The sequence below is a fragment of the Festucalex cinctus genome, chromosome 21 (assembly GCF_051991245.1).
Source record: "Festucalex cinctus isolate MCC-2025b chromosome 21, RoL_Fcin_1.0, whole genome shotgun sequence".
NCBI lineage: Eukaryota > Metazoa > Chordata > Actinopteri > Syngnathiformes > Syngnathidae > Festucalex > Festucalex cinctus.
This window is the reverse complement of record NC_135431.1, coordinates 9,703,370-9,716,747: the sequence shown is the minus strand read 5'-3', so window position 1 is coordinate 9,716,747 and position 13,378 is coordinate 9,703,370. Positions and strand designations below refer to the sequence as shown.

General features: G+C 38.9%; 1 protein-coding gene across 2 annotated transcripts in view; it reads left to right on the top strand.

Moving 5' to 3' along the window:
• Window positions 1-13,378, top strand: part of LOC144010396 (rho-associated protein kinase 2-like) — a 35,754-nt gene that overhangs the window by 9,635 nt on the left and 12,741 nt on the right. For both annotated transcript variants that reach the window (XM_077510715.1, XM_077510716.1), the window contains exons 5-21: window positions 106-366; window positions 540-684; window positions 789-927; window positions 3,231-3,322; window positions 6,274-6,433; window positions 7,167-7,263; window positions 7,340-7,422; window positions 7,499-7,547; window positions 7,623-7,758; window positions 7,841-7,932; window positions 9,537-9,783; window positions 10,328-10,434; window positions 11,355-11,514; window positions 11,592-11,752; window positions 12,828-13,012; window positions 13,105-13,174; window positions 13,265-13,368. In XM_077510715.1, the coding sequence (XP_077366841.1) occupies window positions 106-366; window positions 540-684; window positions 789-927; window positions 3,231-3,322; window positions 6,274-6,433; window positions 7,167-7,263; window positions 7,340-7,422; window positions 7,499-7,547; window positions 7,623-7,758; window positions 7,841-7,932; window positions 9,537-9,783; window positions 10,328-10,434; window positions 11,355-11,514; window positions 11,592-11,752; window positions 12,828-13,012; window positions 13,105-13,174; window positions 13,265-13,368 (2,288 nt within the window). The remainder of the gene's footprint in view (window positions 1-105; window positions 367-539; window positions 685-788; window positions 928-3,230; window positions 3,323-6,273; window positions 6,434-7,166; window positions 7,264-7,339; window positions 7,423-7,498; window positions 7,548-7,622; window positions 7,759-7,840; window positions 7,933-9,536; window positions 9,784-10,327; window positions 10,435-11,354; window positions 11,515-11,591; window positions 11,753-12,827; window positions 13,013-13,104; window positions 13,175-13,264; window positions 13,369-13,378) is intronic.

The following is a 13,378-nucleotide window of genomic DNA, read 5'->3' as shown; positions in this document are numbered from 1 at the left end:
AGTCCCTGTTTATGAACGTACATTAGCTAATAGCTGTTAGCATGACTTCATGATACATGGTGGTGGTTTTATCGGTCACAAATGGAATATTTGTGCGTTTCACAGCTGTGCTGCGCCTTCCAAGACGACCGCCACCTGTACATGGTGATGGAGTTCATGGCGGGCGGCGACATGGTCACGCTCACCCTGAACTACGACATCCCGGAGAAGTGGGCTCGCTTCTACACGGCCGAGGCGGTGCTGGCCCTGGACGCCATCCACTCCCTGGGCTTCATCCACCGCGACGTCAAACCGGACAACATGCTGCTCGACCAGCACGGGCACCTCAAGCTGGCCGACTTCGGCACGTGCATGAAGATGGACTCTGTAAGTTGGCGTCTGTGCGCTTTGACCTTGTTGTCAGCAAAGCTTTGAAGAGCCGCTGGAGTTTGTTCATAGCTAAATTGCAACATCTAGTGTTGAATTTGTAACATGACCACATCACATCATTTGAATGTGTTGCTTTTCATACATATAATGTATTTTTTGTGTGTCCGAAGAGAGGCATGGTGCGCTGTGACACCGCCGTGGGCACGCCTGACTACATCTCCCCCGAGGTGCTGCAGTCTCAGGGAAGCGTGGGCCACTACGGGCGGGAGTGCGACTGGTGGTCTGTCGGGGTCTTTTTATATGAGCTGTTAGTGGGTGAGCGACCTCTTGTGGATATAATGCGATAATACACTAACTGACCACAACATCTGGAACTGCATATGAGATCACTTATGAATATGTATTATGACTTTTTACAGGTGAAACGCCTTTCTATGCTGAATCTCTGGTGGGAACCTACGGAAAGATCATGAACCACAAGAATTCCCTCATCTTCCCGGATGATGTGGAAATGTCCCAGGAGGCCAAAAACCTCATTTGTGCCTTTTTAACTGACAGGTTTGTACGCATATTTACACTGGCATGCATTATAGTGATATTGTGGTTCTTGCTGGTTGATTTTATAATCAATTGCAATGTCACAGGTAAGAAGGCTCAAGGATGAACAAAATAGCTTGCAGTATAATTTGATTAATTTTCATTTTGCATTAAGTGTATTACAAAAAAACTTTTTTTTTTTTCCCTGATTACTGTTTATTAACTAGTGATTGGTGTTTATTTCATAATTTGTAAAGGGTGATTGATGTACTGTGTTAATGGTTCGGTTATTTTTTTTTCCAAAGTAGAAACAGATGTTTGCAAATTTCTTATTTTGATTAAACAAATAAGATTATCGGTCTTATTTCATGAACGACTACGAATCAGTGAACAATTATTGTTGATATGCAGAAATCGGAGGATTTGGACAATTTTAAATAAAAAATAGATCCAAACGATTACCCTATTATTAAAATAGTTGTCGATTAATTTGATTATCGATTACTTGTCATCGCCTAATTTTGACACCTCTACAATCAACATGCAATTATATAAAAGTGACCAAATTCTCAACAACCGGGTGGAATTAATCATTTGAATTTATGTAAATTATGCATGGCTGTATACCAAGGTTATTTTAGTTACTAAAACTAACGAAAAAAATAAAATAAAATTCAGAAAACAGATTAGTTAACGAAATAAAATAAAAATGAAAATGCTTTTTAAAAAATGAAAACTAACTAAAACTTACATTTTATGTTGACAAAAACTAAAACTAACAATAATTATAGCAAAAATGTCCTTCGTTCTCATCTTTGGTAATTAATTTAATGAATGAGCCTTTGAGGATGATTTTAAATGTGATTTTAAATTGACTTATTTTGATATTATCCGGAATACAGATGTTTGAAAGTTTGTCACACAGAAATGACATCATCTGGCAGCAGCCAATAGAAAATATGACATTGCTCCCATGGTATTTTTTGAATATTGCGCACAATTAATACACATATTTTAAAAAAAACTAAAACTAATACTGAAACTAAAACTAAGCATTTATTAAATAACTAAAATTAATAAAAACTAACAAACCCACACTAAAAACTAGTGTTGTTCCGATACTGTTTTTTGGTTCCCGATACCGATACGATACCCAGGTTTGCAGTATCGGCCGATGCCGATACTTAAGGTTTTTTTTTTCCTCAACATGAAAAAGTTGTCATGCCATTGGTTCAGAGCATTCAAGGGCCACTAGGATATCTTAGATCGGCATGCAGTGAACATGTCACATATCAGTGAATGTCGTGCACCAGCAAGACACAAGATGCTGCATCCAAAATCCTATATTAGCTTTGGAATTAATGGTATCGGCATGTTACTTGGGAGTAGTCACCGATACCGATACCACTGTTTTAATGCAGTATCGGCACCTCTGCCGATACCAGTATCGGTATCGGAACAACACTACTAAAAACTAATTAAAACTAACTACATTTAAAAAACAAAACGCAAAACGAAATAACTAAAATGAAAAATTCCAAAACTATGAAAACCCTGCTGTATACAAAATATATTTTGAATGTGATTTCATGACATTTTTACCACCTGAACTGTCTGAACACTATGAATCATTCCAAACATTTTAAAAATACCAAGGAAAGCTTTTTGTGTAAATACCAGTGTAAAAGTTAAGTGACTGTGAAAATGTTGTGTCAAGGGCCTTTCCTCTGTAGAAGAGACCACTTCCTATTTACTTTAGTAGCCCTGCCCCCCACCCAAGAGAGCTCAGTCAAGACCCTTTCTACCTCAATACAGAGGAGCCTTTCACTTTTCTTCACTGTTTATTTACCTTCTTACTCGCCATTCTCTCAGGTGAAAAAGTTACCTAACGCAAATGTCCGTCCTGGTCTCATCACTCTTGTGTGCTTTCATACCACACTTTACTCCACCATGGCAGAATGTTCGCTTATTTTAATGGGAGCAGGGGGTTTTAACTTTTAAGCCCACTCTTCTCCCTTTTCCACTGCCCGCCCCTCCGTTTTCTTCCTGTTGGCTGAGTTTGGAATGTCCCACACGTGGCAAGGCCAAGCTGCCGCGCCCCCTCCGTTCGTGCACCCAGCAGTGGAAGAAAGGGGGGGGGAGAAAACGGAGGTCGAGTTTCACGGGAGGGAAGCGTCAGTTAATCGGGCTTTTATTATCTCGGGTTCGCGTCCATCAGTGGTCATGCGGTTGTCCACGCCGGTCTCCCAAAAGTGACTGCGATGTTGATGCTGACGGTGGGAGGTGTTTCCAGCCTGATTGTTTCACGCCCCCGCTGTGCGCAGGGAGGTTCGTCTGGGCCGCACCGGAGTGGAGGAGATCAAAAGTCATCCTTTCTTCAAGAGCGACCAGTGGAACTTTGACAACATCAGAGAGAGTAAGTTTCTTTTTGGAATGTTTTGTTTTGACCATTTTGTCATAGTTGATGGAGGACTTTCACGCCATGTATATTTGGCACACATGCTTACCATGCGCTCGTCATGCATGAGGCGACGCAGAAGACCTGCAGGCAGCAATAACTCAGGAAATATGATAAATGCTTGTGGAGTTTATATTGGAATATGAAAAAGAGAGGGACAATATTTCCAGCCTTTCTAACAACATATAGTCAAGTGTTGTTTGTCACCAACTCCTGTGAAGCAGCCTGATAAGTGTGAGCCAATTATTATGTCATTTTAGCTGGCTTTTGTCAAGCTTGGAGTGGGTAAATACATGACACATTTTCACATGATTGTGAGCAAGATAATAATAACCCTGCAAAGCCATAGGAATCTCACATTTGAAAAAGCGGCCTACAGTAGAATAAAAAAAAAAAAAAGAAATTAAAGCTTTGGCGACTTTATAGTTTGAGTATTTTCAATAGAATCAATTTAGGTGATGTCGTAGCAACTTAGTTTAGCTTTAAAATTCTAGACACAAAAAAGGAGTGTAAATTATTTATTTTTTTACATTTACATTACAAAAAAAAATCTATATATGAATATGTTCTATGCAGCCTAACTAGTCTAATTAATATAGCATTTATGGAATGAATAAAGCTGCAAAATCCACCCGTTCTTATCCATCTCAGGGGGCAGCCATTTTGCCACTTGGTGTCGGCTGAAAATGATGACATCACAGTGTCTCAGGTAACGAGTATGACTAATCAGGACTCAGCTTGTGAGCGTCACATGACCAAACTCAGAAAACAAGTCAGCCGTGATTGGTCCTGAGCAATTGTGATGACATTTTCAGTTGATAGCAAAATGGCCGCCCTTTGAGATCGATAAAGACGAGTGGATTTTGCTGCTTGATTTGTATTCCACAAATACAATATTAAGTAGAACGTTGTGTTTTTTAACTCATTTGCGCCCAAAAACGTATAAATACGTTTTTTTAAACGTTTTAAGTGTCCTAAAGACGTGTTTCTACGTTTTTTGTTTTTGTTTATGCTAGAGCATACAGAAGGCTTTGATGCAGTCTCTCAACTGCAAAGAACGGTTGCAAAACCTGTAGTTATTACACAAACAGCCAGCAGGTGGCAGCAGAGCAAAGGAGATCAACCAGGGCCATGTTGAAAAAAAGCTCAATTACTCACAATTCTAAAAAGATTTGTGATAATTGATTAAACTTAGCTACATTCTAATGCTAATTGCTGCAAAACGGAAACATATAGAAATATACTTTTTTTTTTTCCTGATGAAAGAAGAGACTGTAATCTTTCTTTTGATAGGTTCCATGCTTTTATAGCAATTGAATACAATATTCTGTGGGCCTTGCAAAATCAGTCAAAATCCAGTAAAACAGCCGGGAGTGAACGGAATTGCTTCTGTGAAAATGGCTGGGAGCGAATGAGTTGTAAAATACTTTTTTTTGGGCTGACTTCCCCTTTAAAGGACCTTAAACATCAGTTGTGAAGCGTTGATAATATAAAGTATGAGTGGAGCCTTGCCTGCTTCTCCTGGCTTCTATTATGACAACACACGACTTCTGATTAGAATCTGGCAAGTCTGGAAGATGAAACCCCTTTTACACACATACACCAGTTTAAAAATAACAACAATGCCCCCTTGGTGCATGCACCTCGTAGGTTCAAACTGAAGACGTCGTCATCACGGGTGAATGAGTGAACGTGCCTCTGCCAAGGCACGTTCCTCGTACGGGCGGGTGGGGCCAGCCGTGCGGCGGGGCCTAATGAGAAGGATGCCCCAGTAGCGGGGTTTGCGCCCGCTCTCTCGCTGTCACTGTGGCCTGTGCTGCCTGTCATTAGCCAGCCTCTATCAGGGTGCATTCTGGGAAACGGAGCCACAAGGGCCACCACTTTTTTGGCTTTTTTTATCCGGATTTGCTTCAATACTCTGCACTGTCCTTTCATATTCATCATCATGTGTGATTTATTCCTGCTTTAATGAAAGTCATCTATTTGTTAATGAACTTTATTTGATTTTTTTTTTTTATGTTCTGTCAAGAAGATTGCATTTTAAACTGTTTTATGCATACAAAATAGATTATTAACGCAACCCCCTTCGCTACCGGCTGTTTTACTGGGTTTTGCAAGGCCCACAGAATATTGTTTTCTATTGCTATAAAAACCAAAAGAAAGATTTTAGTTTATTTCTGATTCCCTTTTGCAGCAATTAGCATTAGACTATAGCTAAGTTTCATCATTATTCACAAATCTGTATAGAACTGTGGGGAAATCAGCTTGTTTTAACATGGCCCTGGTTGATCTCTTATACTCTGTTGCCACCTCCTGGACGTTTTTTGTAATAACTACCAATGCTTCATCCATTGTCTTAACTTAAGTTCAGAGGCTGCATCAAAGTCTTCTGTATGCGCTAGCATAAATAAATAAATAAAAAACGTTTAAAAAAACATATAAATACGTCTTTGGGATACTTGAAAAATTTAAAATAAATCGTATTTATACGTTTTTGGGAGCAAATGAGTTAATAAAAGAAAAATAATTTGGATGAAATTTTCATCCTCTTCTGACTAATCAACCCTGGTACGATGATTGTTCACATTTAGGATTATTCAAAACCTCTTTCACCAATCGACAATTTTTTGTTAAGTGTATGTGTGTCCTTGAGAAAAGAGCAGCCTTCAAGCTATATTTGTGAAAGCCGCTATGTATGTGTGTGTGTGTGCACAAAGTGAGCACTGTGCGTGAAACGGAGCAGTGGTCACGCCAGCCTTACCCAAGTCTCACTATTTCCCGCCCCCCCCCCCCCCCCCTCTTTTTCTTTTTTTTTTTTTTACTACGAGCAGCGCTGGCTGCCAAAGCCTGCTCACTTGTGAAGGGAACTTTTGAAGGCTTTCACGTGTGTTTTAAATGTCTCTCTCCAGCTGTGGCTCCCGTCGTACCCGAGTTGAACAGCGACATCGACACCAGCAACTTTGATGATTTTGAGGACGATAAAGGAGCCGCGGAGACCTTCCCGCCACCTAAAGCCTTTGTGGGTAACCAGCTTCCATTTGTTGGCTTCACCTACTTTAAGGAAGACCAGTAAGTGTTGGTTTTGTTTATTTTTATTTTATCATGACACCTGCTTGTTATGTTTTTTTTTAATGTCAGTTTCCATGTACTGAAATGAGTCTCACATGTCGCAAGGCCTGTGACAGAGGAAACTGAGGCTACGACAGCTCTACCTTTTTTTTTTTTTTTTTTTTTTAAATAGAGCCTTCCAGATTTCATACACTGTACGCTTGTTCACTCTTCACACTGTGCTGCCTTGTTCTGACAGCCGGCCCAAAACTGCCCTCGCCTCTCACCATGAGCTCCCAAAGCCTGTATGCTCTGAGTGCACGCATGCAAAGAAAAAAGTCCATTTTTGGTTTGAGGCTGTCTGAGTGCTGTTATTACTAGAAGTTATTGTTGTTCCTCTGCACTCTTGTCATTCCCAAAGTGTGAACAGACAACAATAGGGTATTTTTTAAACATAAGTTTCAGATGCCTTGTCAAAAGGATGTGCAGGATTGCTGGTAAAAAAAAAATATTCGCCAAAACGGCCTTTTGTATCTGGAAACAATTTTTCCAATGGCTTAAAACCATGTTGAAGGATCATGTAATAATTTCCAAATATAGTTGCTAACCATTAAACGTCTCTCATCATCATCATCATAATTAAAACCACTCCAGGAACATGAATGCCTAACAGACCTTAAAATATAAACATGTGGTTGTTTTATTTAGATATAAAAACTACATGTTGCAAAAATGTGACTTTCTTTTCTCTCAGGCTTTTGAAGGCAAACAAAAACAGCCCCGAGCAGGATTCTGAGAAAGAAAAGGAAAAATTGGAGGAAAAGCAACAGCACTCTGACAACAAGAAAGAAGTAAGCATTTGCTCGCATGCAGTGTGAACTTTAATTAATAGAAACATGGTAGTAATATCCCACTCTGGTTTGTTAGCAATTGCAGAAAAAACTGAATGAACTGGAGGAGCAGCTTGACCATGAAATGCAGGCCAAAGACGAGCTGGAGCACAAGTTCAGGTACGAGTTGAGCTTCATGAATAATAATGATGTAAAACGTTTTGATTCTGTTGTTAAAACTGCTGTGCCTCCGCAGAAATGCCACCAACCGTTTAGACAAGTTGGTCAAGGATTTAGACAACGAGGTGAGGATGGATGCCATTTCAGCTACACAACTGTTTTTCCGCTTAGCTTGAGTGTGTTTTTGTCCCACTAATCAGATGAATAGCAGACAGCGCGTGGAGGCCTCGTTGAGGCAGATGGAGCGCGAACGGGCTCTACTGCAGCATCAGAGTACCGAAAACCAGCGCAAAGTCGATATTGAGACGGACAGGAAACGCGGCCTGGAGAATGAATGTGAGCACCAGGCTAGCCTTCATTCTGAGTGTTCTATAATCCTTGCTGAATTGATCTTTTACTTATGCCTTTACACACCTAGTGAATAACTTGAAGGACCAGTTAGAGGATCTGAAGAAGAGGAACCACAATTCACAGATCTCCAATGAGAAGAACATTCAGCTGCAGAAACAAGTGAGGAAAAGTGTGATGTCTGTTGACAAATTGGTACAAAAATGATGAAATGAATTAATTATTGGGTTATTTTTGTCCTAGCAGTGCACTGGATTTCCTGACGGAACCTTAAATTTACTTACTTCAGTACACAACAATGCTGTCAAAAAATGATGACTAATTTAAGCTCTTCAGCCCGCCCAAATTCCAATTTCAAGCCAATCTGGTGGGTCAAAATAATTAACACAACCTTGGGTAAAAGTAACCCAATCTGCTCAAAATCTAGAAGCTACCCAGCGTGTTGCTTAGGAAAACAGCCGAGCATTTTTTTTATTTTTTTTTATTTTTTTTTTATTTGAATAAAAAACTAAATGTAGATCAAATAGGCCCTGATCGATAATCCCAAAACAATTCTAATAACGTTTCATACTCCTTTTACACAGGGTTTCCATGGGTCTTAAAAAACATTTAATTAAATGGTATTTTCCCCTCAAATTAAGGCCTTAAATGACATTAGAAAGTATTTAATATGATGTCCAGATGTATAAAAATTTTCAAATGCAATTGATGTATACAATACAATAGCTCCGAATTTAAAAAGAAAAATGTACTGGTCATGTCACCAACGTCCACCATGAAACACACATGCCACCTAGTGGCAAAAAAATTGCCTCAACACAAATCTATAACTCAGTGTTTCACACACCTTTTAACCGTTTAGAATATATTTTTATTTTAACTTCAAATAGCTTTATGTAGGCTATTCCTTACTATAACGTTAATGAATCAATAAACAGAAACATAGAACCACATTTGTATTTAGTAACCATATTTGTACACTTTTATGTTAATTAATAAGAGAATGAAAAACTTGAAAACAATATTTTATTATTTTTAACTATAGAAATTATGTGATTAGTTATCATTAAAAATTTGAATCAACTAATATTCTATGCATAATACTCTATGTATGTATGTATGTATGTATGTATGTATGCAACATGACCCTTAACTCATTCACTCCCAGCCATTTTCACAGAAGCAATCCCCTTCTCTGCCAGATGTTTTACTGGATTTCAACAGATTTTGCAAGGCCCACAAAATATTGTGTTCTATTGCTGTAAAAACATGGAACCTACCAAAAGAAAGGTTAAAGTATCGCCTTTCATCAGGAAAAAAAAGTATATTTTTATCTGTTTACGTTTTGCAACAATTAGCATTAGAATATATCTAACTTTTATCATTATTCACAAATCTATTTAGAATTGTAAGTAATTGAGCTTTTTTCCAACATGGCCCTGTTTGATCTCCTTTACTCTGCTGACACCCACTGGCCGGTTGTGTAATAACTACCACTTCTTCAACTGTTCTTTGCAGTTGATCGGCTGCATAAAAGCCTTCTATATGCTCTAGCATAAAAAAAAGATAAAAAAAAAAAAATCACGTATATATACGTCTTTGGGAGACTTAAAACATTTAAAATAGAACATATTTATACGTTTTGGGAGCAAATGAGTTAATGTGTCCCTAATTTTTCAGTGAATAATGAATGATGAAGAGCTTCTAATGGTGCTCGATATTATCATTAATGTTAATCGTTCACATAATTTTCTTCTCTTTGGAAGCTCGAGGAGGCAAACGGGACACTTAAGGCGGAGCAGGAGGCGGCAGCGAGGCTAAAGAAGAGCCAGGCGGAGATGCAGAAACAGGCCCAGAGCCTGGAGCTGAGCCTCGAGGAGGTGCGGGAGAAGTGCAAGCAGCTGGAGGAGGCCAAGACGGAACTGGAGAGGCAGCTGACGACGCTGCGGGCCGAGCTGGAGGCGGAGAAGAGGGAGCGCAGCATCAAGACGGAAGTCATCGCCGACCTCCAGGGTGAGGCCCTGGGGTCATGTCGGAGCTTTGTGCACACATTATTAAACGTCATTATTAAATGACCAAAAACACTTGATGATCACTATTTCATACTAGCATGCGCAACTTGGGGCTGTGGCAGGCAATAAGATGATAATTGTTTATTTGGAGTAAGTCTTTGGAAATTTTTAGCTCATTATGTGGAAAATGCTTGTGAAAATCCCAAAGCTGACACGGCGCCAGACCTTCTTATGTGATGCTGTTTGGAAACTTGATTTTTAGCGCTCATTGGAGTCATTGAATAACAAAGTGTGGCCTGTTTGCATGATTCTTCCTTTTTTTTTTTTCCCCTGCTATTGGTTAAAAAAAAAAAAAAAGTCTACATTTGGGTGGAGATAGGTAAAAATGGAAAATATATGATGTATTTTGGGGCCCAGCGTGCAGGAATATTATGTCATCATGTCTCACCTTCGGATGCCAAGTTGTTTTCATGTAGTTTCTACTCTTTTTATTTTTTTTCCCTTGGTTGTCATGTGTATGATCCTCTTGTATTTACCTGCCTCAGGACAAACATCTGGCTTGAAACAGGAAGTGAAAGAAATGAAGTCATGTCTCTCCATCGGCCAGACTGAAAAGAACCAACTGCAAGAGAAGCTCAACGACCTTGAAAAGGTTTGTTTAAATTAGTTTCAACTAGGGATGCACGATAATGCTATTTTCAACCGATACCGATAAACCAATAATTTAGAATCTGCTGATGTCGATAACCGATAAGTAAGCCGGTAATTGTTTTCTACAATAAGTCTAACATGTACAAATACGTTGAAACATTGTGTAAATTTTAGGCAATGTTTCAATGTATGTAAAGCACCATGAAGCTGAATTTTATTGATATGAGCCACAACAAATGCAACAACGTGGCATGTCTATTATTATTGCCGGATTTCTTTATTATCTAGTTAATCTGTATGAAATCAAATTGGTCGCTAATTGCCGGTAATTTTTGGCCAATTTCTCTATTATCTGGTTTAGCTTTATGACACCAAATTGACAATTGCTGATAATTATTGGCGAATTTTTGTATAATCTAGTTTATCTGTTTGACGTGAAATTGTTTGATAATTGCCGATAATTTTCGGCAAATTTCTTTATCTGGTTTATCTGTATGATGCCAAATTGTCTGATAATTGTCGATAATTTTCGGCAAATTTCTTTATCATCTGCTTTTTCTGTTTGACGTCAAATTGGTCCATAATTGCCGATAATTACTGGCAAATTTCTTTATTATCTGTTTTATCTGCATGATGTCAAATTGGTCGATAATTATCGGCAAATTTGTTTATTATCTGGTTTATCTGTATGACACCAAATTGGTTGATAATTGCCGATAATTATCGGCGGATTTCTCTATTTATCTATTTATTTATCTGCTTGAAGTCAAATAGGTCGATAATTGCCGATAATTATTGGCCGCCGATATTATCGTGCATCCCTAGTTTCAACTCCTTATTACAAATGTATATTGAAGGTTTGACAGAAATGAGGCGCAAACTAAGAAGTTCTAGCGACTAAAGTGTGCTTTGACCATTTAGGAAAAGAGCAACCAGGAGATCGAGCTGACGTTCAAGTTAAAGTCGCTCCAACAGAGTCTGGAGCAGGAGGAGGCCGAACATAAAGCTGCCAAGGCAAAGTTGGCCGACGAAAACCAAGTTTATCAGTCCATTGAGGTGGCAAAATCTGCGGCCTTAAAAGGTGATTGACAGTAAATAAGAAGGCCTCTCCAACAAAAATTTTTGCTCTTTGTCTAAATGGTTGATTTTGTCGATCAGAGATGGAGCGCACCCTTCAGGAGGAGCGTAATCTGAAGCAGGAGGTGGAAGCCAAGCTGCTGCAACTAAAGAAGGATCACTCCATGCTGGATTGCGATTATAAACAGGCACAGAACAAATTGGAGGAGCTGCAAGCGCAAAAGGAAAGAGTTTCTGAAGAGGTAGGTAGGTGTGTTTGGGGATATCCCACTCGTCACATGATTTTAATTTTAAGGAAGTGTACAGTGTACGTTCATCACGGGGCAGCATTTCCAGACCTATAAATTAAAGGAGAGTTTTACTATGTGCTTTTTCAGAATGGCTTGACTGATATCAATTTTATTTTATTTTATATTTATTTTATTTATTTTGTATTTTATTTTGGGGGGTTAGATCGACGCTGAACTGTAAATGGTTTTTTTTTAATAACTTGTTGAATGAGTCTCATATTTAACACATTATTTTTTTTATTTATGTAGTACTATTTTTTTTATTTTATTTTCAATTTCCAATTCCTTGCACAACTATCGTTGCTCATCTAAACATTGCTTGTAAAAATTAAAATTTGCTTTGTTTTGAATGATAGGTCTATAGAATGACCATACCAATGAATTTCTGTAAGGATACAAGGTTACTGTATAGATTTGTGTAATAAATATGTAATATGTATATACATATCCAAATATTAAGTATTTAAAATGCAAAATAAAAAATACTCAATATTAGAATGTACACATATATAAAATGAATGGAAAAAAAATCAGTTCATTGGCAAATTAAAACAAATTCAACACAGTCAAAAACAAACAAAAAAAAAACAAAAAAAACAACTTAATTATAATGAAACCATTACTTGTGTACAACTTCTGTAAATAGTTAGAATACATCAAAGTAAAACCAATCGGCAAACATAGACAGTTGGCCGACTTATTTTGGTAGCTGTTTGAAGGGCCATAATTGGCTGGCCGATTAACTGGAAAACGCCACAAATCCCTGTAAATGTGCACAAGGGACCACATTGAAATGATACACGTCAGCTGAGAGATTTTTCCAGTGGACACTGTTTTGGTATCATACTTTATAGTTGAAATCATATGCAATTTATTCACGACAGGGCTTAGCGCCTATCGCTAGTTTTAATGTAATGCCAATTTGCCAAAGTATTATTAATACATGCATTCAGTTCCTAATGACCCTGCGGAACTCCTACAAAAATAGATCAACTGAGTCATCATAAGGGGACTTGTGCTTGTGCAGGTAAAGACCCTGAGCCTGCGTCTGGAGCAGGAGGCCCACAAGCGCAGTCTGGCCCAGAGCGACCTGAAGATGGAGAAACAGCAGGTGACCGTCCTGCACACCTCCGAGAAGCAGCTCAAACAGGAGCTCAACCAACTGCTTGAGATCAAGCAGGTCCTGGATAAACAAAACCAGGAGCTGCGCAGGTCAGCCGAACCCACCGGCGTGCTGATCCGAAGCACGCGTGTTGGTTTAAGGAAACCGTTGTGGGCGTGACAGATTCATGGTGCCGTTACAGGGAGAAGCAAGAGTCGGAAGGCCTGCTGAAAGATTTAAAGGACCAGCTGGAGGCGGAGCAATATTTCACGGTAGAAATTCTCCCCTTTTGTGTGTGCCCGTGTTTGAAAGTCAGGATTGCTTAGGTGGCCATATAATAGGAAATCCTCTCTCTATGTTAGACCCTTTACAAGACGCAGATCCGCGAGTTGAAGGAGGAGTGCGATGAGAGGAACACCTTGTACAAAGAGGCTCAACAACGTCTGGAAGAGTACCAGGAGGAGAGGTAATTGCGG